A 24,165-nucleotide genomic window follows, 5' to 3' on the forward strand; every position below is an offset into this window, starting at 1 on the left:
CACTCATTCTTTCTTTTTAAATTCGTTTGAAGTTTGAAAATATAGATATAAATAGCCAAAAATACACTACATACATAAAATGAACGCACACGTATAGAGAACACAACGATTAAAAGTAGAGGCAAATAAGTATTTATTTATCACTAAATATCAGTATAGGTACAAGGTTGCCCAAAAATACATTGGTCGAATCAATGATTTCTTCCAGACATATGTCTCATAATTATATGATATCATCATTCCACTAAAACGTAGTGTCTCGTTGCCGTTTTCTCGGCACCGTATATAGTTGTGTATGTTGTTGTCTGAAATATTTAAAACCAATTTATAAATATAATATATCTTGCTTACAAATAAAACGAGACTTATTTGACCTATTTGTAGGTTTCCTCAGGATACGAGCATTTTCTTTTATTGAAGATGACGAGGCACTGGTAAATATCAAATCTTATTAGGACCTTCAGTTTGAAAATCGCATCAAGCATTACCGCATTGTTACCAGTGCTTACTATTCCGGATCTTGCTCAAGAATATTTCTAGTTAAATCCGGCTTGCGTACTTTACTTTATATTTAGTTGTGTTGTGATCGTAAAAATATTGGCAGCCTTAATTTTGAAACAAAACATTTTAAATTTAATTTAATATATTTAGATTCAGTTATTACACAACATATTATTACGAGTACAGCACAATTTACACACATGTCAATTTATTAGAACGGTTATTGAGATCGTTAAAAACAAATTAAAATAATAACATGATAATTCAGATCAATGCAATAATTATTACATGGAGATTTTCACCTGAAAAGGATCGTCAAGCCAAAACAAAGGAAAAAAAATAAACCTAAAAATAGGATCAATAATAAACAAAAAACAATGTCAAATATGCAAGAGTAAAGTAAATTATACAGTTCGACAAAAGGTCTTATTGAATATTTATAATGGCTTATTCAGTAAAAGTGTCACAATCGACGCTTGAATGTTGTATCAGGTAAATAATTATAACAAATTCTATTTTATTCTAACAACAACAAAAGGACAGTTATGATAATACTAGATATATGGCGATGTCAATTGTACCTACTCTTTAATTTTTCTCGCAGTATATTTGTTCATATACATAACTTACCACTGTCATTGAGTTTGCAGAAAATGCACGCACATGTTTTGAAATTCTTCCATTTTCCTCTGTCTGTATGTGGGTCATTTTGTTTTCTTCTATTGTAATTAACGCTCTCACCTGTAACCAAGTATTAGAAACTTCTATCTACTCTAAATTAAAATTTTCAGGTAATATATACATATGTAGGAGCATTCCACGGGCTGTCCCGTACGGACGCTACGGTTTTTCGGTGTTTAAAGCAGGCAATTATTTTCTGTGCATATGTTTGACCATTAGTCACAGAAAAGGAAACTCTTGTATCTACAAATCTTCAGAAAATTCGCGTTTGTACGAGACAACAGTAGATAATTTCATGGAATGATCCTGTGACGCTTTTGTAGAAATTCCAGAAAATCCATAGAGTAATCCATACTTGAAGTCGCGCTTAGCATATGATATAATATGGAGTCACAAGCGGCAACGTAAGTCATGCTAAAACATCCTATTTGTTTTATTTGTTTGATACCTTATAATCGAAAACCAAGCAAACCTCTAATTGGAAAGTTTTCAAGTGGAACCAGTTACCAAAAAGGACTATTGCATCACTTCACTACAAGTATCACCTGCTGAGGGTGCAATGAAAGTTTACATTCTATTCGACTCTGAAAACAAATTGGAAACGATAACCTTGACAGATTCCGTAAAGATCGGCTAACATAACGACAGGGTAACCCTAATTTAATTACCTAACTATTAATAGGGTTAAATATCATAAAGGGTAAACTGAAGTACCGACAATATGCATACTTTGCTGGGTAATTGTTCTCGGACAGTTTTCATATAAGTATGAAAACTATATCGCAGCCTCAATCAAGTGTTACAACATGATAGTAGTGATGGTCTACTTCATACACAAAACGGCATATGCATATATCAACATACCTACCATAAATGTTAAATTAAATTTCGAATCGGAGCAAAGAAGGCACATTTTACGGTACTTGTCTATAATCTACTTGTAACGACACTGCCACGACATGGCCACGACGTTCTTGCTTAACCAAGTTCTCTGTACGTATAAAAACCGTCATCTGAGGGCCTACCGTGAACCACATTCGACGTGTTGCCTCTCTCTCGCACTTGTAAATTTGTACGTAAGTGTGACAGGAGGCAACACGTCGAACGTGGTTCGCGGCAGGTCCTGTGATCTTATTTATAACTTCTAATATCATTACCGAGAGGAAAAATTACCTTAACACCATCAGGTCTAGTCTCCTCCACCTCTTCCCCTGATATGAAGGTTGTGGTGGCGCTGGCAAAGGGAGAATTGAAGTGAAATGTATAAGCTCCTGTGGCGTTCTTGGTCAACCAGTTCTCTTGGCTCAGGGAAAGAGATGATTTTCTTTGGAAATAGTTTTTACCTGTAATGAAACAATACGTTAATTTACTTATTTAACTTCTGACTGAGTTAGCTTAATTAGAGCAATTATTACTTTTGTTAAAGTATTTTAGTCTTTAATTAGGAACTGGCGTTCGCCCGCGATTTTGTCTGCGTTACTTTGTATGTCCTACTTCATTAAATTCAACCCGTCTTTTTTTGCCCCCACGAGGGGGGAGTTCATTGATATAATAAAAACTATTCTATGTTCTTTCTCGGGGCTCGTATTATCTCCATAGAAAATTTCATGTACATTGGTTTAGTACTCTAAGCGTGAAGAGGTAACACACAGACAGGCAGACATTCGCATTTATAACACAACATGTTTTATCAGTACCAAGATGGCGGCGTTTATTTTGAACGTCAGAGCAAATTAAGTATAGAGGCGTATTATCAAAGTAAATTTTGTAGTCAACTAAATTTACTGCCATCTTTCGAGACAGAACTAAAACTCTTAGAATAACATATGTTAAATATTAAACGGTGTCGCCATCTACTCGAGTATAGGCCAAAGGTATATCGCCATCTATTCGAGCATAGTTTTTTCTTGTATGTTCTAGGCACTTTTTTTTAGATTTTATTTATCTTATACGGAGTTATAGGTATATATATCTTTGGTCAAAGCAATTTGGTTAATCGTTATCAGGATGTTATCAACTCTTTGTCATTTGACACACATTTGTTTGTATTACTATCGCCTGATTACAGGTGGCGCTAGAAAAAAATTATGGCGGTCGATCTCTTGTTTACATACGACTATTGTTTGCCATTTTATTATTGTTTAGGTTAGCTTATATTTATATAATGACTTACCAATAAATTGCAGATACGCTTCGAAATCTTCTGACGTTTTTAAAGCGTATTTTTTTCCCAAGAACTCATCCATTATGTCCATTTTAGCGAGAGATCCTTTATTCGCGTTCGTTCACACTTCACACTGCAGAGTATTTATATGAATTTAAACGTCATCGTCACGATAACGCCACATTTTTATCATGGAGAGGGGTCATGATATGAAATGGTTTGATTGCTTGCCGAGCGCTGGCGTTTTGGTCAGCCATTGCAGTTTTTTAATGAATTTAGTATTTAGCTGTGGTATTTAGTTAGTATGGATTGGGCATGTGGTGGAGGGAACTGACAGAACGAGATAGTCTTATGTATCTTTCAGCAGTAGTAGCAGAGAAAGCGCTATTAACACTCATGAATATTTATTATTATATTATTATTTTGACGACCGGTTTGGCCTAGTGGGTTGTGACCCTGCCTACGAAGCTGATGGTCCCGGGTTCAAATCCTGGTAAGGGCATTTATTCGTGTGATGAGCATGGATATTTGTTCCTGAGTCATGGGTGTTTTCTATGTATTTAAGTAATTATAAATATTTATATATTATATATATATCGTTGTCTAAGTACCCTCAACACAAGCTTTATTGAGCTTACTGTGGGACTTAGTCAATTTGTGTAATAATGTCCTATAATATTTATTTATTTATTTATTTATACACCGTGTTTTTTTTGATTTGCGTTAATTTCGAGGGTGCATTCCTGAGCTTAAATTAAGTAACTTTCTCAAAGACACCGATATTCTAATTAACTCCATTTCGGAGATAATCAATCATTAATTTTTATCTTATAAGGCCCTTACGAGCGTGTACACTTGCCTTAGATTAGTGTTTAGTGCGAGTTCATACATTTACTACTAAACGTAAGTACTATCTAGGACGATCGACGTTCGAAATGACATTGATATGTCACAGTTTTCAATTGTTTGGTTGAGTTAAATGTAATGCCCGTTTTATAACAACGCTATATGCAACATTTAGTTACTTTTTATAAAAATAAATATTGTAAAAAAAATAACAAAAAAAAATTTTTTTTTTGAAAATTAACTATGCCATTTAGTTTCCTTAAACGTACTTACCGATACCCCGAAGTTAACGAAATTCAATAAAAACACGGTGTATATACAACTCAATTTCTTAGTTTTTAAGTCTAAATTTAAGGCTTATTTGTATTAAATGTCACTGTCTGTTAACTCTGCCATTTCATGTGATGTTGAATAAAAATTTTCTATGTCTATGTCTATTATTGTTTGGCCTTGTCATAGTCTCACTCGTCCTTTCTGTCTACTTATAAAAAGTCCCAAGTGACGTAGAGGTTTTTTGTTGCCCACCGTTTTTTATGGTGGGTAACAATGAAGTATTAAAACCATACGTAGGTTGGTTTTGTTATGTTATCAGGAATATTAAAACATGTTTTTAATGTTGTCGCCTTGCGTATGTTCTGTCCCTCATGGGCGCACGCGGTATAGCACATCCATACGAGCCTACTACCATGAGTGTTTACAGATCCGTTATATAATAGCGATAGCTATATGTAACCCTGGCGCCCGTATCCCTTTGTTTGATATAATTATTGAAAGTCATAATGTAATGATTGCTAGATTATCATTAGTCATAACTCTGAAACCTTTAACTTTTCAGGATTTTCGTAAAGTTATCCTATAGATAGGTTAGGTTAGGTTTGTTTTATGGCAATCCTGAAAAGTTACGCGTTTCTGAGTAAAACCAAATTATGACTAACGAAAATGCGGACAAACAATACATTATGACTTAAAACTTTATGGGAAACAATGGAGACCCCCACATATTATGGCTTACCTGCGTATTCAAATTTGAGATATTCAATCTGTTTCCGATATGATACTGATCTGTCAATGTCAAAAGTGAAATTTCTTATAAGTAAAGACTTAGAAGAAAGCAGAACTTACTTATAAACAAATTTACTATAAATTGAAATATTTGTTGCAAAATATAGGCAGTTTATCAATGCCCCATATGTAGATATGTGTGGCTTTCAGACTTCGGATATTGTATTTTCGGTAGTCATTCTAAATGTCTGTTTCACAAAGTCTAACTAAAGTATGGGATATTTAATCAACATCTAAATTAACTGCCAGATAAAACTTAGTACTTTATCTACCAGTTAAGCTTATTTGAAGATTATGAAATGCCAACGATGACTTTATTTGTCAGATAAGTTACAAGGACGAAGGAGGAAGGGGGATTCAGGATTTCCGACCGTAGCTAATTAATAAATAAATTAACTGTCAGATAAAACTACCTTAAATTGTTTAAAAAAAAGGTTATTTCATAACAATAACAGTTTTGAATGATTCACGGTTAGTTTCACTAGACTTAAATCGACCGGGATATAAACCCGGGATATATCGGGAGCACAATATAAACAATATAAAAGGTAATCACGGTTTATATCCCGGTCGATTTAAGTTTATTTCATAACGTTTTATAAAATATCTATTTATTATAAAATTAAGATTTCTGGAGATATCAGTTATTTCCATTTATTTATTTGTGTGACAATAATATAAATATATCATAGGAATAAAACGCCAAGTGTCAACCAAAACTTACTGCACAAATTCAGTGCACCTTAGCAGTACAAAAAACAAATTTAATTCGATTTATTTTTTGGAATCAGTGAAAAAAACTACTAAATTTTTTCATAAAGGAGAAGAACCTATGGTGTGGCGCCGCTGCGCTGCGCGGTGTGGCGGTGGCGCCGCGTGATGCCGCGGTGGCGCCGCGCGGTGCCGCGGTTTGTGCGGCGTGAAGTTTTGTAGATATAGGTGGTTCCTTCCACTTTAATAATGAAGTCTAGCAATTTGATTTTATTAAAAAAAACAATACTTATATTTTAATTTAATTCAAACTGGTCTGAGAGGGTGATAATGTTTATGCAGAGTAGTATCTGTACGCTACGCCGTCCCAAACATTGTTGGTAGCCGTCTGAAAAAAAAAACAAGATTTGCTTAATTTTCGAATAAATTTGATAGGTATTAATGATCATTTTTTTAGTGTTTAAGGTATTTATTTAATCTACTTTCATATCTCAAAAATATAAAAAAAATCATAATATATGTTGGAGAACGACTGAATCGTGCCATCTATCGGCTTTAAGAAGCATTACAAATAGAGCAAGCTAGAATTTTACATTACACCTGAGTGGCGTTCGACGCAGTTCCACCAAGATGTCATAGAGTGCGCTGTCAAAAAAATTGAAATCGAGAACGATTGAAGTTATGCTGTCAATCAATCTCCAGACGAGAACGGGAGAAGATGACGTCGATGGCGATTCCTGGGTCAAACCCACTGGCTTTCTTAAGAAATGTAACGTGTGTAGTTTGTAATCAGTCTTGTCCAGTAAAGACTATGAGTTGAACATCGTATTTAATTGAAAGCCCTCGTCATTCACTATTGAAGGTACAGTGGTGTGCTGTCTCTAGTATGATACGCCCACGATTCCCGTCATATAAAAGTAAGACTACATTAAACATTACTAGATATTTTAATGTTTTATAAAGTGGAATGCAACTGTTTAGGAACAATATTTTTTGTGTGGAACTCTGGTAGGTAATCGAAGAAATCCTTAACTATGCATTATTTAAATGTACCTACCTAAACGTAAATAAAGCCTCTCTTTATTGTTCAAAAACTGTTGTAAGAAAGTTGCATTTTATCCGCAAGAATGGCGGAATGGAAATAATTTGATGCAGTTGTTTCCTCACGTTGTCATTTTGAATAAAAAATGACAACGTGAAAAAGCGTGCGTTTTAAAGGAATTTATTTTGATTTGATTTGTAATATTGTATGTATAGTATTTTCCTTGCGTTGGTGTGGTAAACATTTTTGTGTTTCACTTGGTAGCAAAGCTCACACACCGGGTCTGCATTATACTTCGATTTTTTCTAATGTCAAAAGCAGTGGTAATTAAGTTTGTCTTCCGAAATGTTAGGGTTTCTATGATATATATTCTGGTAGTATGGCTGTTTTTTTAAACTTACCTCGACAAGCTTGTTGTCTGAGTACTGTTTCTTAAATGTGATAATCCGGCCGTTTTGATGCTTTTGCGTGTGTGTCACAGTGTCACCCTCCACCACACAGATGGTCTTGCACTGGAATTAAAAAATAAATTCTTACTCTCATAGGTATTACTTAGAGATGCCACGAATATTATATTGGTGTGAAAATCATTGTCTCGTTCCCTGAGTCGGCAGAGCCCCGCGTATTCTGGGCAGTTTGCCCTTCGGGCATCTGATGCAACCTAACGAACCTATCCTACCTATATCTATTGGTTTAATGTGACCTTTAAAATATTACACGGGACCTTTACGATCAGCCTGATTTTATGATCGGTCGCCGATATATATAGACAATAAGGGGATATTTGAGAATTATTACCTGATGACCATCACCGAGGGTCTCGTCGAACTCCACGCCCGACTGGAAACTGATAGTTTTGTTCAATAATTTCATGTTGTATGTATTTCCATTTTTCTCCAAAACGAGACTGATTTTGTGGGAGCAGAGTTCATCTATTTTTTCTTTTGGCACCCCTGAAAACCAAAGATAAGGTATTTTTTTACATTTTAGTTATATTGACCTCCACATTACAGAAAACCGCTGCCAAATAACACTAGACCCTACTTATAGTGTTGTGTTCCTGCCGGTGAGTAGGTAAGGTTGCCAGAGCTCAAGAGGGTCGGCAACGCACATGTAACTCCTCTGGAGTGGCAGGCGTACATAGGCTACGGAGACTGCTTACCATCAGGCGGGCCGTATGCTTGTTTGCCACTATCGTGGTATAAGAAAAATACTTAAAATTTGGAACCACTACCACTGTAAAGAAATCAAAATACTTATTTTATTTGTAATGGTTTCCATTTTAGTGTAAAAATATTGCTGGTAATAGAGATGCGTTCGTTCAGTGGAGTGTGGAATAAATACATAGTTTAGCTTCGATGATAGATAAGATAACATATGTGTAAGTTTAGACATACTGACAAATAAAAATATTAGTATATAGTCTAAACCCTCTTTAGCTAATATTTTGGGTTCATTAAAAATAATGTTTTGTAGAAATAAGAGATTAGATAATGTTTTCGCAAACGCCAAATATGGCTTTGTATGCATTCCAGTAGTTCATCGTTAATGTTAATTATTTTTCAAGTAACTACTAAGTAAGTACTTTTCGTGGACGTAAACCGTTATTCTTAAGTCTCCATTTGTATCATTAGCCATATTATGCAATATGTCTACACTACCTATATATACTTAACCGCACATGAAGCACAATATGCCTCAATAATTTTCTATTGGAATGAATATGAAGCCATATATGATCTTATGTTATAATTTATAAGACATATCACAAGATATATCATAGTTAATAACTATACGTAAATAATTTTGGTCAAATATTTTTATTACTCACTTGATAATTCATGCAGTAATTCATTCACTCCGAAATATAAGCAACAATCTAATAAGGTAACATTGTGATATCAATGATATCAGAAAATAACTTACCAAGAGATGCAAGGAACTCGTCGAATTTCTCGTGTTTCTCGAAAGTGAATGCTTTCCCGATGTAAGACATTTTGACTAGTATAATAAGTTTCAACAAGTGCAAAAGTACCGTTGTTTGTCCTCAAACGAGTACTGCCCGTGCCAATAAGTTAAAGCTAAAAAACCTAAAGACGAGTCCCCTTTATATTAACCTATAAACCGATTAATCAGATTTTTGGGAGATAAGGATAAAGCTACTTCGATAATTATCGGCTGATATGTATTATAATTATAGTAGGAGATACGCTACAAGGAATATCTACCCTCATCTGTTATTTATGTGTGTTAATGATATTCACATTGACACATTGCAAATAGGTTTTCTTTTAGGTAGTTAATCATCAAAACAATAGTTATTTAGTTTACTTGAATTGTGAAATTAAATAAATAGAATTCTTATTTTAGCCATTTTAATATAAGGTGGCCAGTAATAGACGGTTTACCCTATACATATACACATAATTCGTATAGTTTGACGATCTGTCTGGCCTAGTGGGTAGTGACCCTGCCTATGAAGCCGATGCTCCCAGGTTCAAATCCTGGTTAGGGCATTTATTTGTGTGATGAGCATGAATATTTGTTCCCGAGTCATGGGTGTTTTCTATGTATTTAATTATTTATATATTATATATGTCGTTTTTTAAGTACCCACAATACAAGCCTTATTGAGCGTACTGAGGGACTTTTGTGTAATAATGTCCTATAATATTTATTAATAAAAAAAAAAAATCGCTGCCGCCGCAAGGTCACGTTCATATTTATGCCGACGCCGTGTCGTATAGCTGCATTCGTGACTCACAAATGGTCTCACCGGAAGATCAGCGCTGACTTTTGGGTTAGCATTTATGCTGAGGCGGGACCATTTCGTGGTAAACTATTTATTTATCTTATGTTTAAATTTCCTTGTATATCAAGAACAAATACAATGATTTCTTATTATTGGAATGAGCGTCAACAAAACAGTAATATAGTCGTTAATAGCTCAAGTAGGCCAATAAAATTAGATTTTTTCGAAGATTTAATTCCCAGCAAGCTGGAAATCATTTTAATAGGTTCATTTGACCTTACTTGAGTATAATCCGAGTTTGTGCATTACCAGAGATGTGCGTACATTATTGCTCTTTTTCAGTTTTTTGCTCGTAGATGAAAAACAATACGTCTGACGGAACATTTCTTCTAATTATGATGAAAATTGATATAATTATGAGATGATTGTGAAAAAATGGTCGCCATTTTGGATTTATCTAGATATAAACTCGTTTAACCTTATTTGTATAGTTATATCGCGTTTTTTGGAAGGGCTTCCACGGAAGACCAGCGTCAAGGTATGCAAAAGGTACCTTGACACCAAGCTGAGTGGAAACCTTTTCAGTGACGTTTTAACCCGTTTTATGACATGTTATTGTTAATTTTTTGTTGTTCGAGCGTCCTGAATAAATTCTGTTATATTCTATTCTATTTCATTTCATTCCATTCCATTACATTACATTCCATTCCATTCCATTCCATTCCATTCCATTCCATTCCATTCCATTCTATTCTATTCTATTCTATTTTATTCTTTCTATTCTGGTAATATCTTGTTAAAAATCTGAAAACGCCTTTTCACCAGTGTTCTGATTCACCAAACCTTGCTGGTAGTGCCATTGTAATTGATGCTGGGTTCCTTCTACCTCGAGTTGTTTGGCAATACGAGGAAAATGTTGTCTCCTAAGGCTCTCAAAATGTATACACACCTCCTGTGTTAACGCAATATCGGATTACAGGCATTTAGGACCAAATGAAGGTACTATTAAAAAGATATCCAGCTTGCTGGGAATTAATTCCTCTAAACGCTTTTTATGGATCTATAGGTAATTTCATTGCGAATGCAAAATTACCGTTGATTTTACTAACACGAGTACTGTCCGTGCCGATAAGTTAAAGCTAAAAAGCCAGTTAGGATGAGTCCCATTTTTATATTAACTTATAAACCGATTAATCAATTTCTTTGGTAGATTAAGATAAGGTACCCTGATAGTTATCGGTAGTTTTAGGCAATAATTTATTTCAGTTCGCTAATATGTTATCATAAATATGTAGCATACGTGAAGGTGTGCACTGTTCAAGTACTACAGAAACCAATAATAAGATATGATTAGGAATTAATTGGTGCTCTTCAGATCTTGATTTCTGGATCACCAAGTAGGGTGTGTTTTATTATTTATTTTATTTATTTATTAAAATACATAACCCATGGAATTGATACATGTTACCTAACATCAAATGAGGTAGTTCTGTTTTTTTAATATGTTGGTAGTGATGAAATGGTAATAACAAATACAAGTTTTCCACCTCAAAAGCCCTTGGGATAATTGAAAAGTACATGAAAATCGATAAAATTTTAGGACTTTTTTTATTTGTAATTTTTTTCCACCAAAATCTGGAGTTACGGCAAATGTCACTATACACACTTTTAAGAAGAAATTTGCAATTAATTGACTATAATTTTTTCTTAGTAAGCCAAATAGTTCATATGATACGGCTTCTCAAAGGTTTGTAAAATTTGAACTAACTGTAACTCAAAAAAGTTTGTACCAGCAGCTGTGGTTGCAGGAAAGCTGAAGAAAGGATTCAAATGCTCAGCTATTTGCAACTACAGCAATGGTCAATCGTGCGAGAATATACAGGACCGGAGATGTGTGCCGACATTGAAAAAACATTCATTGATAATTCAACATCAAATGACAATTTGGTCCGGCCTGATCAGGTTGACGAAGAAATGCTACCACACACGCTGGCCCCAAAAGGAGTGCTGTGGATTCAGAGGACCAGCCTGGTTCATCAAAGATATACAAGAGATACGAGTTATAATAATTTCCCTCACTGTACTGTATATTAAATATACACACAATGATCCGAAGGGCTTTCGAGGTGGAAAACTTGGATTTGTCATTACTATTTCATCACTACCAATATGTATAAAAAACAGAACTACCTCATTTGATGTAAGGCAACACCTCTTTTTTGGTATGATTTCCATGTATTAACAATGGCATTCTTAAAAATAGTCGTAGCCCCACAAAACTCATCAATGAGTTGGACTGTGGGGTCGCCAGTCTCTATGTAGTTACATAACTAAAAATATCTTATAGTAGGTAATGATGTCATTAATGACTACAATGTATAAAATTTTATTTTATTTTATTAACATAGATTTAAATTCAGTCTTATTATTTTCACGTCTTATGGCTTAAGGCAGACTATTAAGTAAGTATGGAATTCTTTTCCTAAGGGTTCTATCCCAGTAGCAATTATTAATTCTAGGAACGGATAGCTTGCTTGAAGTTACAGCCTTTGTGATGTCAGCGTGATTAACTGGTGTTCCTTAACACACCAGGTATCCGCTGAGTTAAGCTCTAGGCACCTATGGTTATTTATCGCAAGTAGATATTTATGTTTTAAGTTAACTTTGAGTTTAGTTTTATGATTAACAAGTAATTTTAAAAATCTGATCGGCATATTCTCTAATTTATCGATATTGATCTTGGTTGTGAGCCCATAGCTGTCATGACCAGTGTGAAAAAGTTTTAAGATAAAGAACGCGGGGCTTAAGAGGCTCTCAATACCTAAAGCGCGCACACTGTATATTTGTATCGGAGTAAATGAGATAGCACTGTCGCATATTACTGGGCCTGGGCAAGGGAATAATAAGAAAAATATTTAAATAAAAAAAGTGGATTATTTGTGTAATATTTTACTCAACAGCGGTTTAGATATAATTTTTTTGAAATTGTGATTTTAATTGCAGACCCATAAGTCAAAAGAATAAAGACATAGAACCGTTTAATTGTGATTTTAAGACCAATCTTTGCAATTATTTTCTATCGAGCCGATTTCGTTCAATCATGTATGGAGTACAACCACGGTCTTTGAAATATAATTAATATGAACATATATTTTTCCTAATTGACTAAAACAAATAGTCTTTCTTAAAAAAACTGTTTAAGTAACATCAATTTCAAGGACATTGGGTGTTGACAGCCTCTTAAGCCATACACCATAAACCATTTATAAAATATGTACCCACATACATATAATTGGAATTAGCGTCAATAACACAGTAATATAGTCGTTAATAGCTCAAGTAAGGCAATCATTTTTTTAAAGAATTTATTCCTAGACAGCTGGAAATCGTTTTAACTCCTTACCGTGTACGAAGCCATATATGGCGGATATGATATTCAACTCTATTCACAGCGGTTAAAGTTCAAATTTCAACAAATATTTTTTATTACATGCAGTAAGGGGTAATCCTTTATTTGATCCTAAATGCGTCCTCCGAGTTAGCCCAATCCCAGGTGGTATGCATAAGTTTCAGAACTTTTTATTCTTTTGCTCTTAGATTAAAAACGGTAGGTACACCCGATGAAAAATCTGTTCGAATTCTTAATGAAAACTGATATCTGAATATAAGGAATACTTAGTCAGGTCATAAGTTCTGTTACAAAGATTTTTACTGATGAAAAAGCTATAGCTACATCATATATGACCTAATTAAGTATGCATCGTTATTGAGTTCGCTGTCAAAATAAATGAGATCTTCAGGGCGTAATCGCTTTAGTAAGTCTTTACATGCAATCAGATATCAAAAATACTTTTAATATTGAGCAAAATTAGATCAATTAGGTACTTTTTTTAAAATCTAATTAGAAATATCAAACATATTAAATTTAAACTAAAATTCATTTTTGCTATTATAAATTCGATAGGAGTTTAATGTGTAAATGGAAACTAATAAAATACCTGTAAAAAAAATCATATAGTAAAAAAAAAATAGCTTTTTTATCTTAGGTTCGTAACAGCACAATTACCCAGTTGAATGCCAAATTTCAATTTGCTAGATCACCCCAGATTCCAGATGGAAGTGGGTAAGATTTTTGATGTCAGGTCAGCAGGCAGTCAATCTCAATCAGTTAGTAAGAAAAGTCCAGATTTTTACATGTTTGTATCTTAATAACCGGTTAAGCTATATGAAACTTGGGGTTCTGGGTAGCCTTAAGTGTTTTAATAAATGATACAATTTTAATAAGTCTATCTTCAACTTCTTACGTAGTCACAAAGTCAAATGGTTCGTGTAATATATAATACACGCCCGCTGCGTCGCCAGTTCTCTTCTTTTGAATTGAACTTGGCTTGACATGCTGCCGCGTACCTACCTAGATACTAAAATTATTATGCCGTCGCCTTGAATCCTTCGTCCAAGTCGGACGGCTCAACGCTGTAAGTCATGCTTTGGCTTTGCATGTTCATTTGCACTATTTGCAGGAGCCGAAACTGAGAAATGGGCGATTAGCAAAATTATATGTTACCAGGTTGGTTAACCGTATTAAACCATGGCAAAGTTGTAATCATGATGTAAATGAAGTGAACTATATACACTGAATTAATGAGTGTTCATTTTTAGGAATAAAAACTAAAAGTTGACCTAATAAATTTTCTTCGCTTAAGTTTTGGGCAGAAGTAGAAGTAGTTAAACCAACTAAAACATAGATATAAAAAATATTAAATTTAAACTAAAATTCATTTTTGCTATTACAAATTCGATAGGAGTTTAATGTGTAAATAGAAACTAATAACATACTTGTAAAAAAGATCATATAGTAAAAAAAAACAGCTTTTTTATCTTAGGTTCGTAACAGTATTAGGTTAGGTTGATTAACCGTATTAAACCATGGCAAAGTTGTAATCATGATGTGAATGAAGTGAACTATATACACTGAATTAATGAGTGTTCATTTTTAGGAATAAAAACTAAAAGTTGACATAATAAATTTTCTTCGTTTAAGTTTTGGGCAGCAGTAGAAGTAGTTAAACCAACTAAAACATAGATATAAAAAATGCGTGATTGTCGTGGAATACTCGGTTGGAACGAAGTATATTATTACTGATAAGCGAATTAATCAATAATAATTATAAACAAATTCAAAGAAAAAAAACTTAACTTAAGAAAAAAAAACTTGGCACAACGCGATTAGTTGATGAGTTTGCATCACGCGCAATTGGTCGCAACTAGTTGCGTTAGACTGCACGATTGGGTCGAATTCGAAAGTGACACCACTGAACTAGCGCCATTCTTAGTGCCCGTAAGGGTCGTCCTTAGATATACCTATATGTCAATGGAAGTGGGTTAGGTTTTTGATGTTAGGTCAGCAGACAGTCAGTCAGTCAGTGAGAATAGTCCCGATTTTGAGATGTTTGTATCTTAATATCTGGTTGAGCTATATTAATAAAACTTTGGGTTCTAGTTAGTCTTAAGGGTTTTAATAAATGAAACAATTTTTATATATTTATCTTGAACTTCTTACGTAGTCACAAAGTCAAATGGTTCGTGTAATATAACACACGCCCGCTGTCTTCTTTTGAACTTGGCTTGACATGCTGTCGCGTGCCTATACTAAAATTATTAATTATTATACCATCGCCTTGAATCCTTCGTCCAAGTCGGACGGCTCGACGCTGTAGGTCACAATCATAAGCTTTGGCTTTGCATGTTCATCTTCAGGGGGCCGAAACTGAAAAACTGGCGATTAGCAAAATTATGTTTGCAGGTTGGTTAACCGTATTAAACTATGGCAAAGTTGTAGTCATGATGTAAATGAAGTGAACTATATAAACTGAATTAAGGAGTGTTCATTTTCATGGAATATAAACTAAAAGTTGTTCTAGTAAATTTTCTTCGTTTAAGTTTTGGGCATAAGTAGAAGTAATTGAACTAAAACATAGATACTTATAAAAAAATGCGTGATTGTCGTGGAACATTCGTGTGGAACGAAGTATATTTCGTAGTATTGATAAACGCATTAATCAATAATAAATTAACTAACAAATTCGAAGAAAAATACTTAAACGACAAAATAATAACTATCGAAACTGCTCACAAAAATTCACAAATCAGTTTAGAAATGCGACTTAAGCAGGGAGAACAATTAAACATAAGTAAATATTTTTACAAGCTGAAACTGATACGCTTAGGTCGAGCTACATAATCGCAGTCAATCAAAAATATGAAAATACAAAAAGTACCTAATATCTTCATACACATCCTGGGATCGAACCCGGATCGTCGCTATTACCACCCATTTCTAAGCGGCTGTTTGCCAACTGCTCGTCTATAGGATTGACGCAAATCGGTAAAATTGGGCTACTTATTCTTTTTCATTAAACTTTACGAACCTGTAGGGCTAAGATGGTCGGCTCTTTATCATTTGTCATCATGCCTGTCACGTTCTAACAAGTATGTAAGTGCGTAAGTGACAGGCATAGTGACAACTTGACAAGCGATAAAAATGGAACCATGCTGCCACTGCTGATTTAGTTAAATTATGTTACGAATACATAAGTCAAAATGACAGATAAAGACAAACTATTCATAGTTAATTCAGGTCTGTAACGCGTTTATGAATAATGCCATTACACTTTTTTTCGCTTAGGGCATCCGCTAACTTAATTCCAAAAGTTACGTTCAGAACAAACAATCAGTAGGGCTAACATGGTCGGCTCTTTATCATTTGTCACCATACCTGTCACGTTCTAAAAATGTGTTCGTAAAAGTGACATGTGACAAAAATGGAACCATGCTGCCACCATGATTAATTTAAGCCAAGCCAGGTTGATCCAGAAGTTTTTGAAATATTGTTGCGCTTTTTATATATATAATAATAATCAACTTTTCAGAACAGCTGGCGTTATTCGACCTAAGTACAACGCGGTTAAAATAATAGTTTACTGATTAGAAAATAAACTATTATTATAAACTAATGACGCCCAGCTGTTCTGATAAAGTTCTGCAGAATTCAAAAGTTCAGTTAGAGGCTAATGGCTTTCTTCATAAAATGGCTTTCGCCTGTTAAGTCTAATTTCGCGATCCTCCTTGTGATACTTTTTTTTTTTCTTTTTTTCGGGACAAAAAACAGTAACACACAGGTTTAGACACAAAAATAAAATACAAAGAATAATGAAGTGTGAAGTGTGTGTAAGCGGTGGTGGCCGAGTGGATATGACGTCCGACTTTCAATCCGGAGGTCGTGGGTTCAAATCCTGGCTCGTACCAATGAGTTTTTCGGAACTTATGTACGAAATATCATTTGATATTTACCACTTGCTTTTCGGTGAAGGAAAACATCGTGAGGAAACCTGCATGCATCTGCGAAGAAATTCAAAGGTGTATGTGAAGTCCCCAATCCGCATTGGGCTAGCGTGGGGACTATAGCCCGAGCCCTCTCGCGCATGAGAGGAGGCCTGTGCCCAGCAGTGGGACGTATATAGGCTAAATTATTATTATTATTATAATGAAGTGTGAGACCAACAACATCGTCCACAGATTACTAGATTACCTACTGATAAATCTACAATATATAGCGCTAGGTAACAATATAAAGGATATAAAACTTATACTTGTCGGATGTCGGGCCTAGATTTTAATCGTATGATCCAGTTGCAAGGAAATCGGTGTCGGGTAAGTCGGCATATAAAATGGTCTGCCACTGAGATATACGATTAAAATTCGATATCTGACGAGTGGGAACGGTCTTATAAGCCCTTTATTATAATTTCTCCTTAACGATCATTTTGGCATTTTGTGTTTATTAGAAAGGAAAAAACAAGGGTTGGTGGGTTTATGTTTAATTAAATAGTAGCATATTTTATAATTTTACAAACATTATTTTAAATAGAGATGGTCCGAATATGGAGTTTGTCGAATACGAATATTCCGTCAATTTTCGGTTCAGATCTTACCAAACCGAATTTTCGGGCGAAATTTTCGGTTCATCTATATCATTTTAATAAACCATTTGAAAAAGATCAAGTGGCTAGGGAGTCGCAAACGAATGTTTAACACCCTTCATTAATCAAAGCATCGTATGGATTCAAAATACCTACCATGTTTTTTTTTGGCATATACCGAACAATTACCGAAAATTCGGCCCATCTCTTATTGGAAACAATCACACAAGTCTGAGAAGGTGAGAAGTCTACGCAGAGTAGTATTTGTAGGCAACGCCATCCCAAACACTGGTGGTAGCCGTCTGAAAAAAAAAACAATATTTACATCATTTGCTCCTAGATGTTTTCTAATTATTAAGACATTTTTACTTTTAGTGCGGGACCCAAATGTCTAGACCCATCCATAAGACAAAATGGAACTATGAGAATCTGTAATTTCTTACTTAGGTATTAATTCAATTTTAAGTAATTTATTCTTGCGAATACCTATTATTATTATTATATTACTAATTTTATTAATTACTCGGAAGTATATTAGGCTTTGAAGACCTACAGACTTCAAACTTTAAAATACTCATAATTCTTAATGAGCATTCTTGATAGAGTATATTTTTTAAACTAAAAAAAAAACTTACCTCGACAAGCTTATCGTCTGAGAACTGCTTCTTAAATGTCATGGTGCGGCCATCTTGAAACCTCTGTGTTTGCGTCAGGGTATCACCTTCCATCACGCATATGGTTTTAGCCTGTATAAAAAAAGTAAATTCCCCATTACTAGTCCGCCTGCAGTCTCTGGTCCTATCGGGTGTACACACATATGCAATTATTGCCTGCCAGCAATGGCCTGCTGCTACCTCTGCGACTGACTAAGCGGCCACACACTCTCGGGTAGTGTAACAGCAGACCGCGGCATCAGGTTGACAAATAAATTTCAGAGGAAGGTTTTCAACCGGCGATATTTGTATTCGCTTACATTTATTAATGTCTATGTGGATGAGGTCCTAAAACCATCCCAACTGAAATTGCTATGTTTTATTTTTATTTCAATGGCTTCCCGAACTTTTCTACTATAGAACCGGCGATCCGTAGAATAAATTATAGTGTTATTCAGCTCAATCCAGTGGCTTGGTCCTGATTTAGGTAAGGTAATAGTTAATTAATATTTCGTGAAATTTAATTAACTATTTTAAGTAAATAATATCGAGTAGATAAAAATCGTGAGATGCTTACATTTTATCATTCCTGACGATATCCTGACAATCTATTTAATTATGTACGTATCTACATCATGGTCATGGTCATCCTACAACAATGAATTAATAAAGATAAAACCTCTTTATCCGTTATGACAGCACTATGATTATGAAAAAAATTTTGTTAGTATTGTTACGTTAAAGTTAGAGATAGGGCTTGTCCACAAATCACGCGAGGTTGTTTCAGCTACTGTTTGACCCCCCCTCCCCTTTGGTGATATTTGGTGAGGTTCTTGGCGAACCCCCTTTCCCCCACATAACCTCACGTGTATTTAATTATTATTTTTTTCGACCCAATTTTAAGATAAATAGTAATGTATAGAGTAAATTTTGTTTAGACTCGCTATTTTGAAGTGCCAAGTGAAGATTTATGTTTAACAAAACCGAGAAAAAGTATGTGGTAGATATTTTTGCTTAGTTTCGTTCACCATAGAAAAATACACGTGAGGTTTTCTTTTAACCCCCTCCCCCAACGTGATCTCTCGTGATTTTTTCGTGACCCCCCTCCCCCCTATCGAGCCTCGCGTGATTTGTGCACAAGCCCATATGAGTTTTCAAAGTAACCCGGCTGATGATACACAATATGAGACTTGTTACCTTTAACCTCCATACTTGTTATTCAGATGAATAATGTGAAGGGTATTTGACGGATGTATTCTAATTGTGGGGTGTCTTTGCAACTTTTATACACAGAAAAAATACGTTACTCTCACTAATACTAATACGAAACAGTTGATTATAATTTACTAAATGCGTAGGGTTGATCCTGCTCACGTCTGAATCTGTTTACGTCTGAATTGGTTGAAATTGTGAATTTAGCGGACTCGAAGCCCAACTTAAAACTGATAGTTTTGTTCAATACGGACTGGGTAAAGGTATCTCGAATTTTCGACAAGGTATCTATAGTCAACTTTACAGAATATACATATCGATTATTCAATACGGACTGGGTAAAGGTATCTCTAATTTTCGACAAGGTTAGGGTGGCCTTTTCTGAGCACATAACGTTTTGTTCCTTAGGTATCCCTAAAAATCAAAGAGAACTGTTACCTGATTACCACCGACGGTCTCATCGAACTCGACGCCCAACTTAAAACTGATAGTTTGGTTCACTACGGACTGGGTGAAGGTATCGCCATTTTTCGATAAGGTCAGAGTGGCTTGTTTCGAGCACATAACGTCTATATTTTCCTTGGGTACTCCTGAAAATCAAAGAAAGGAGGTTATAAATTTTAGGTAAATAGGGCCTCAGGCGAACTGCCACAGGAACGCGATTCAGATAGTTCAGATTTAATAACTCGTTATGGTTTTCAACTGGTTTTGACCGACTGATTACGATTGACAATGGTCTTGATTATTGGCACTTCTCTTCGCATCGCATCATAAAGAAATAAGTAAGCAAAGAGAGCTCAGTCCATACATCAGTGTGTATACCAAAATGATTATTATTTTCTTAGTCGATATCTAGATTAAGTAGCGGATTTATTGGTACCGCTACTTGACACTAGATGTCACGAGTGTCACTAACGAAAAGTGTATTGCTCAACAATTTACAACTAATATTACAAGCAGAGGGAGTTGAAAATAGAGTTTCGGTTCATCCGGTTATAATATTAGCTGAAAATTGTTTGACGTTGTCGACGCCGGAGAGAAAAAATTGCCGTTTTAAATGAGACTCTGTCAAGTTGATAAAAGGTTAAATCCTTTATTGGGGTTTTTATAATATGTCTAGAACGCAGTTCGTTTCAAATCGTGGTTTATTATCAGTTTGCATTTGCATCTGTTTTTTCAGTATATCAAACAAGAGTGATGCAACGATGCAACTCAATAACAAACCACATAGTGAATGGACGGCTTTAAATTCGAAATATATAAAACATTGCGGTATCACAAAATAACTTACCCAGAGCTGCAAGAAACTCGTCAAATTTCTCATGTTTCTCTAAAGTGAACGTTTTCCCGAAGTAAGACATTTTGTCAGCGTCAACCGCTTTGGATCCGACAAGCACAACAAAGTACCGATCAGTAAGTACAGCGGGCGCCAATGAGTGACCCAGTACGAATGACGAGTGTCCTTTTTATAACTTATGTATAGATAGGTCACACCTTATTAGGCCCTATCTTTGTATCTATTGGGAGATTAAGATTATTCGACCGAAATGAGGGGATTCGAAAGTAGGGTTAGCAGTGTTGGCCGAAACGTTAATGCAATTAATCATTTTTCGTTTCGCCATTAACCATTATAAATTGAACCGTAAACTGTAACCGTAAAATGAGAATATTTACACCTACATACTTATTTAATACTTTTTTTTTGTTTGTCAGGTGTTGATACGAGACTTTCATTACGATACGATGGTGTTATGAGTTATTTTTTTATGCGTTTATAAAGTTAACTATACAATTTTTAAACTGAAATAGACATCACATATCTACTTGAGAAAAAGTTACCAAGCGCTCCAGTGGTCGAAGCCCATTGACATATATCTAAGGACTGACCTTACGGGCACTAAGATTGGTGCTAGTTCAGCGGTGTTACTCGCGAATTCGAGCCAATGGTGCAGTCTAACGCGACTAGTTGCGACCAATCGTGCGCGTGATGCGTACTCATCAACCAATCGCGTTGTGGCGTTAGACTGCACTAATGGCCTATATTCGTGTACGTGACACCACTGTACTGGCCCCATTCTTAATGCCCGCAAGGCCCGTCCTTAGATATATGCCAATGCCGAGGCCGGAATAGAACCGGCATCTACAGCTTACTCGGCTGACGCCAGCGTCATGACCTTTGCAGCCACGGCTACACTCGTCCCAAAATCTCGATATCTTTGAATAGTACATTGTTAACCAAGAGATGAAATGATGCCTTTCGCCCGAGTTAGACACTCTACTTTTCATTTCGAATACCAAGAAAAGTAAAATGATATATTTTTTTAAACAATTATTGTACCTCTGTTGCTCTATGCCTCGGAGACTTGGTGTCTATACAAAGGGGACATATAACGGCTAGACACATTCCATCTATGATGTCTCCGAAGAATACTACGGTTGAAGTGGCAGGATCGTGTTCCAAACTCGGTGGTTCTTCGTCGAACGGGCATGCCGGGTATGGAATATCTGCTCATAAAAGGCCAACTGCGTTGGTGTGGGCACCTTGTACGTATGGCACCATCTAGACTGCCTAAAGCAGTGTTTTACTCTGAGCTAGCCGCAGGTAAACGCAAGGCTGGTGGGCAGTACTTACGCTACAAGGATGTCTTAAAACCGCCACCTTTCGGCCACCGGCATATCATGCGAGTCGTGGGAGGAGCTTGCATCTCGGAGATCGGACTGGCGAACTGCTGTCAACACAGGTCTTAGTAACTTCGAGCACACCCGACTTGAAGATCTTGACGCCAAACGCCAGCTCCGAAAAACTCAGCCCAAGCCCTCCTACCATTACACATATAACGCATCTGGGCAGCTCTACTGTGTTTCGTGTTGCCGGACTGTCAAAACAAAATTTGGATTCGCAAGCCACGCCCGCGCCCATGCACGTAATAGTTAAGAACCTTTTTATTTGTAAGGATGTCGCCGTCGACGGATACGTCTGGGAGGACATCATCATCACTTTACCGCACTAGTGCGAAAATTAGCATATTACGTTACTGTGTCGAACATTTAAAGGGCCATATGTACAGTAAAACGTTGTACGATACATGTACGAATAGGTAATTCGCAACTCGTGTCGATTTAAAACACTCCCTTCTGTCGTGATTTAATTTATCGCCACTCGTTACGAATTTCCTATTTTTCGCACTTGTATCGTAATGTACTATTATTGCACCACAAAGAAAACAAATTTACAATGTAAAGAAAAGTAGGAACAGGCGGTCTTGTCGCTGTATTTACTTAGTCCTTCTGGGCACTTTCCGCAAATGACAACCATTGTGCCTAATTTGCGTAAAACGAGGTACGCTACTCTAACCTAGTACTCGAGGCGTGCGTCAGATCGCGATGGATTGAGGGGTACAATCGCGAAAGGTCGCGATATTCACGACAACACGTTCAAGACCTTTCCCGAAAACGCGCGAAGAGGCACAACCCAACTGAAGTTGTTGCCAACATGGCTCCCTCTTTTAGTTGCCACAAATGTGGTCGCAAATGCCGCATTGCAGTCCCGCATTGGCTTATGCACTTATGCAGCCATGAGAGACGTTGTCCCTCATATATAAACGCTGCATAAATCATCTGTCAAGATGTTAAAGGCCTTATGATGGTATGACTCTAACTACCCCAGCTTGTAGGGAAAGACAAACACTTGTATGGAATCCTCATACTGTTAGTCTTGCCCGAGCAAAATAAACTATGTTCGTCCTTATCCCACCTTACCTTATGGATAATTTTTTAAACAATTTATTTAACTGACAACTCTTTTTATTTTATTTCATTTTTTTTTTCTCGTTTTGTAACGTCATTGTACTGAAATAAATTTGTTATGTTTATCTGCACACACTACCGTCCCATTCTAATCGCGGGTTGATAAAACCTACTCGTTATCAGTAAGCGAATTATGGCAAATCGCTGATATGTCATTGTCATCATGATCATCCATCGGGTGTATGGCAAGAAATTATTATGTAGTAGATGTGTACAGTCAGCATCAAAAGTAGCGGATCAAACAAGGTTTCAAATGTATCTACCATTTTGTAACAGCTTAACAAAATGTGGTGATTCTATATGTAGAACAATTAAGACTGTAAAAGTTTTCCGGAATATCAGATACTTTTGGCGCGTTGTTTCATCCGCTACAATTGATGCTGACTGTACAATGTAATAAAAAAACGTGCTTCGAATTTGACAGCTCAAGCGTATGTCGCCAGCCCTCTGCATTATGCGGTAGTTATTATATGTAAGTTGACGTTTGAAGATTCAGTTATAATCAAATGGCTCCTCTATACGATGGGCCAGCGTGTGTAGAGCGCAGTGGTGTTGGATGGCTTATGGCGCGGCGGGATGGCGATGGGATATGGGATAGCCCTTCAGTAATGTGGAGTATGTGCTTGCTCGAACGCGGTTTCAATCTTTCAACCATCGCATGGCCATCTTGCTGCAAGGACCGGCAAATTTAGATTCAGCGAGATCAAATTAGGCAAAAAACGCTGGTTACCAAAAAGTTACATGATTTGCCAGTC

General features: G+C 35.8%; 3 protein-coding genes across 3 annotated transcripts; all 3 read right to left on the reverse strand.

The window, feature by feature from the left end:
* Positions 1-109: 109 nt before the first annotated feature.
* Positions 110-3,661, reverse strand: LOC133528808 (fatty acid-binding protein-like). Its single transcript, XM_061866277.1, has 4 exons — positions 3,356-3,661; positions 2,356-2,525; positions 1,132-1,242; positions 110-305 (listed from the first exon to the last, which is right to left on the reverse strand). The coding sequence occupies exons 1-4, from the start codon at positions 3,435-3,437 to the stop codon at positions 237-239; spliced, it is 432 nt and encodes a 143-aa protein (XP_061722261.1). The 5' UTR covers positions 3,438-3,661; the 3' UTR covers positions 110-236.
* A 1,992-nt stretch (positions 3,662-5,653) lies between these two features.
* On the reverse strand, positions 5,654-9,096 carry LOC133529252 (fatty acid-binding protein 2-like). Its single transcript, XM_061866938.1, has 4 exons — positions 8,934-9,096; positions 7,806-7,960; positions 7,409-7,519; positions 5,654-6,353 (listed from the first exon to the last, which is right to left on the reverse strand). The coding sequence occupies exons 1-4, from the start codon at positions 9,001-9,003 to the stop codon at positions 6,300-6,302; spliced, it is 390 nt and encodes a 129-aa protein (XP_061722922.1). The 5' UTR covers positions 9,004-9,096; the 3' UTR covers positions 5,654-6,299.
* An 8,524-nt stretch (positions 9,097-17,620) lies between these two features.
* Positions 17,621-21,316, reverse strand: LOC133529164 (fatty acid-binding protein 2-like). The gene is made up of 4 exons (XM_061866813.1): positions 20,895-21,316; positions 20,042-20,193; positions 18,374-18,484; positions 17,621-18,040 (listed from the first exon to the last, which is right to left on the reverse strand). The coding sequence occupies exons 1-4, from the start codon at positions 20,962-20,964 to the stop codon at positions 17,987-17,989; spliced, it is 387 nt and encodes a 128-aa protein (XP_061722797.1). The 5' UTR covers positions 20,965-21,316; the 3' UTR covers positions 17,621-17,986.
* Between the last annotated feature and the right edge of the window lie 2,849 nt (positions 21,317-24,165).

Source organism: Cydia pomonella, chromosome 20 (assembly GCF_033807575.1).
Source record: "Cydia pomonella isolate Wapato2018A chromosome 20, ilCydPomo1, whole genome shotgun sequence".
NCBI lineage: Eukaryota > Metazoa > Arthropoda > Insecta > Lepidoptera > Tortricidae > Cydia > Cydia pomonella.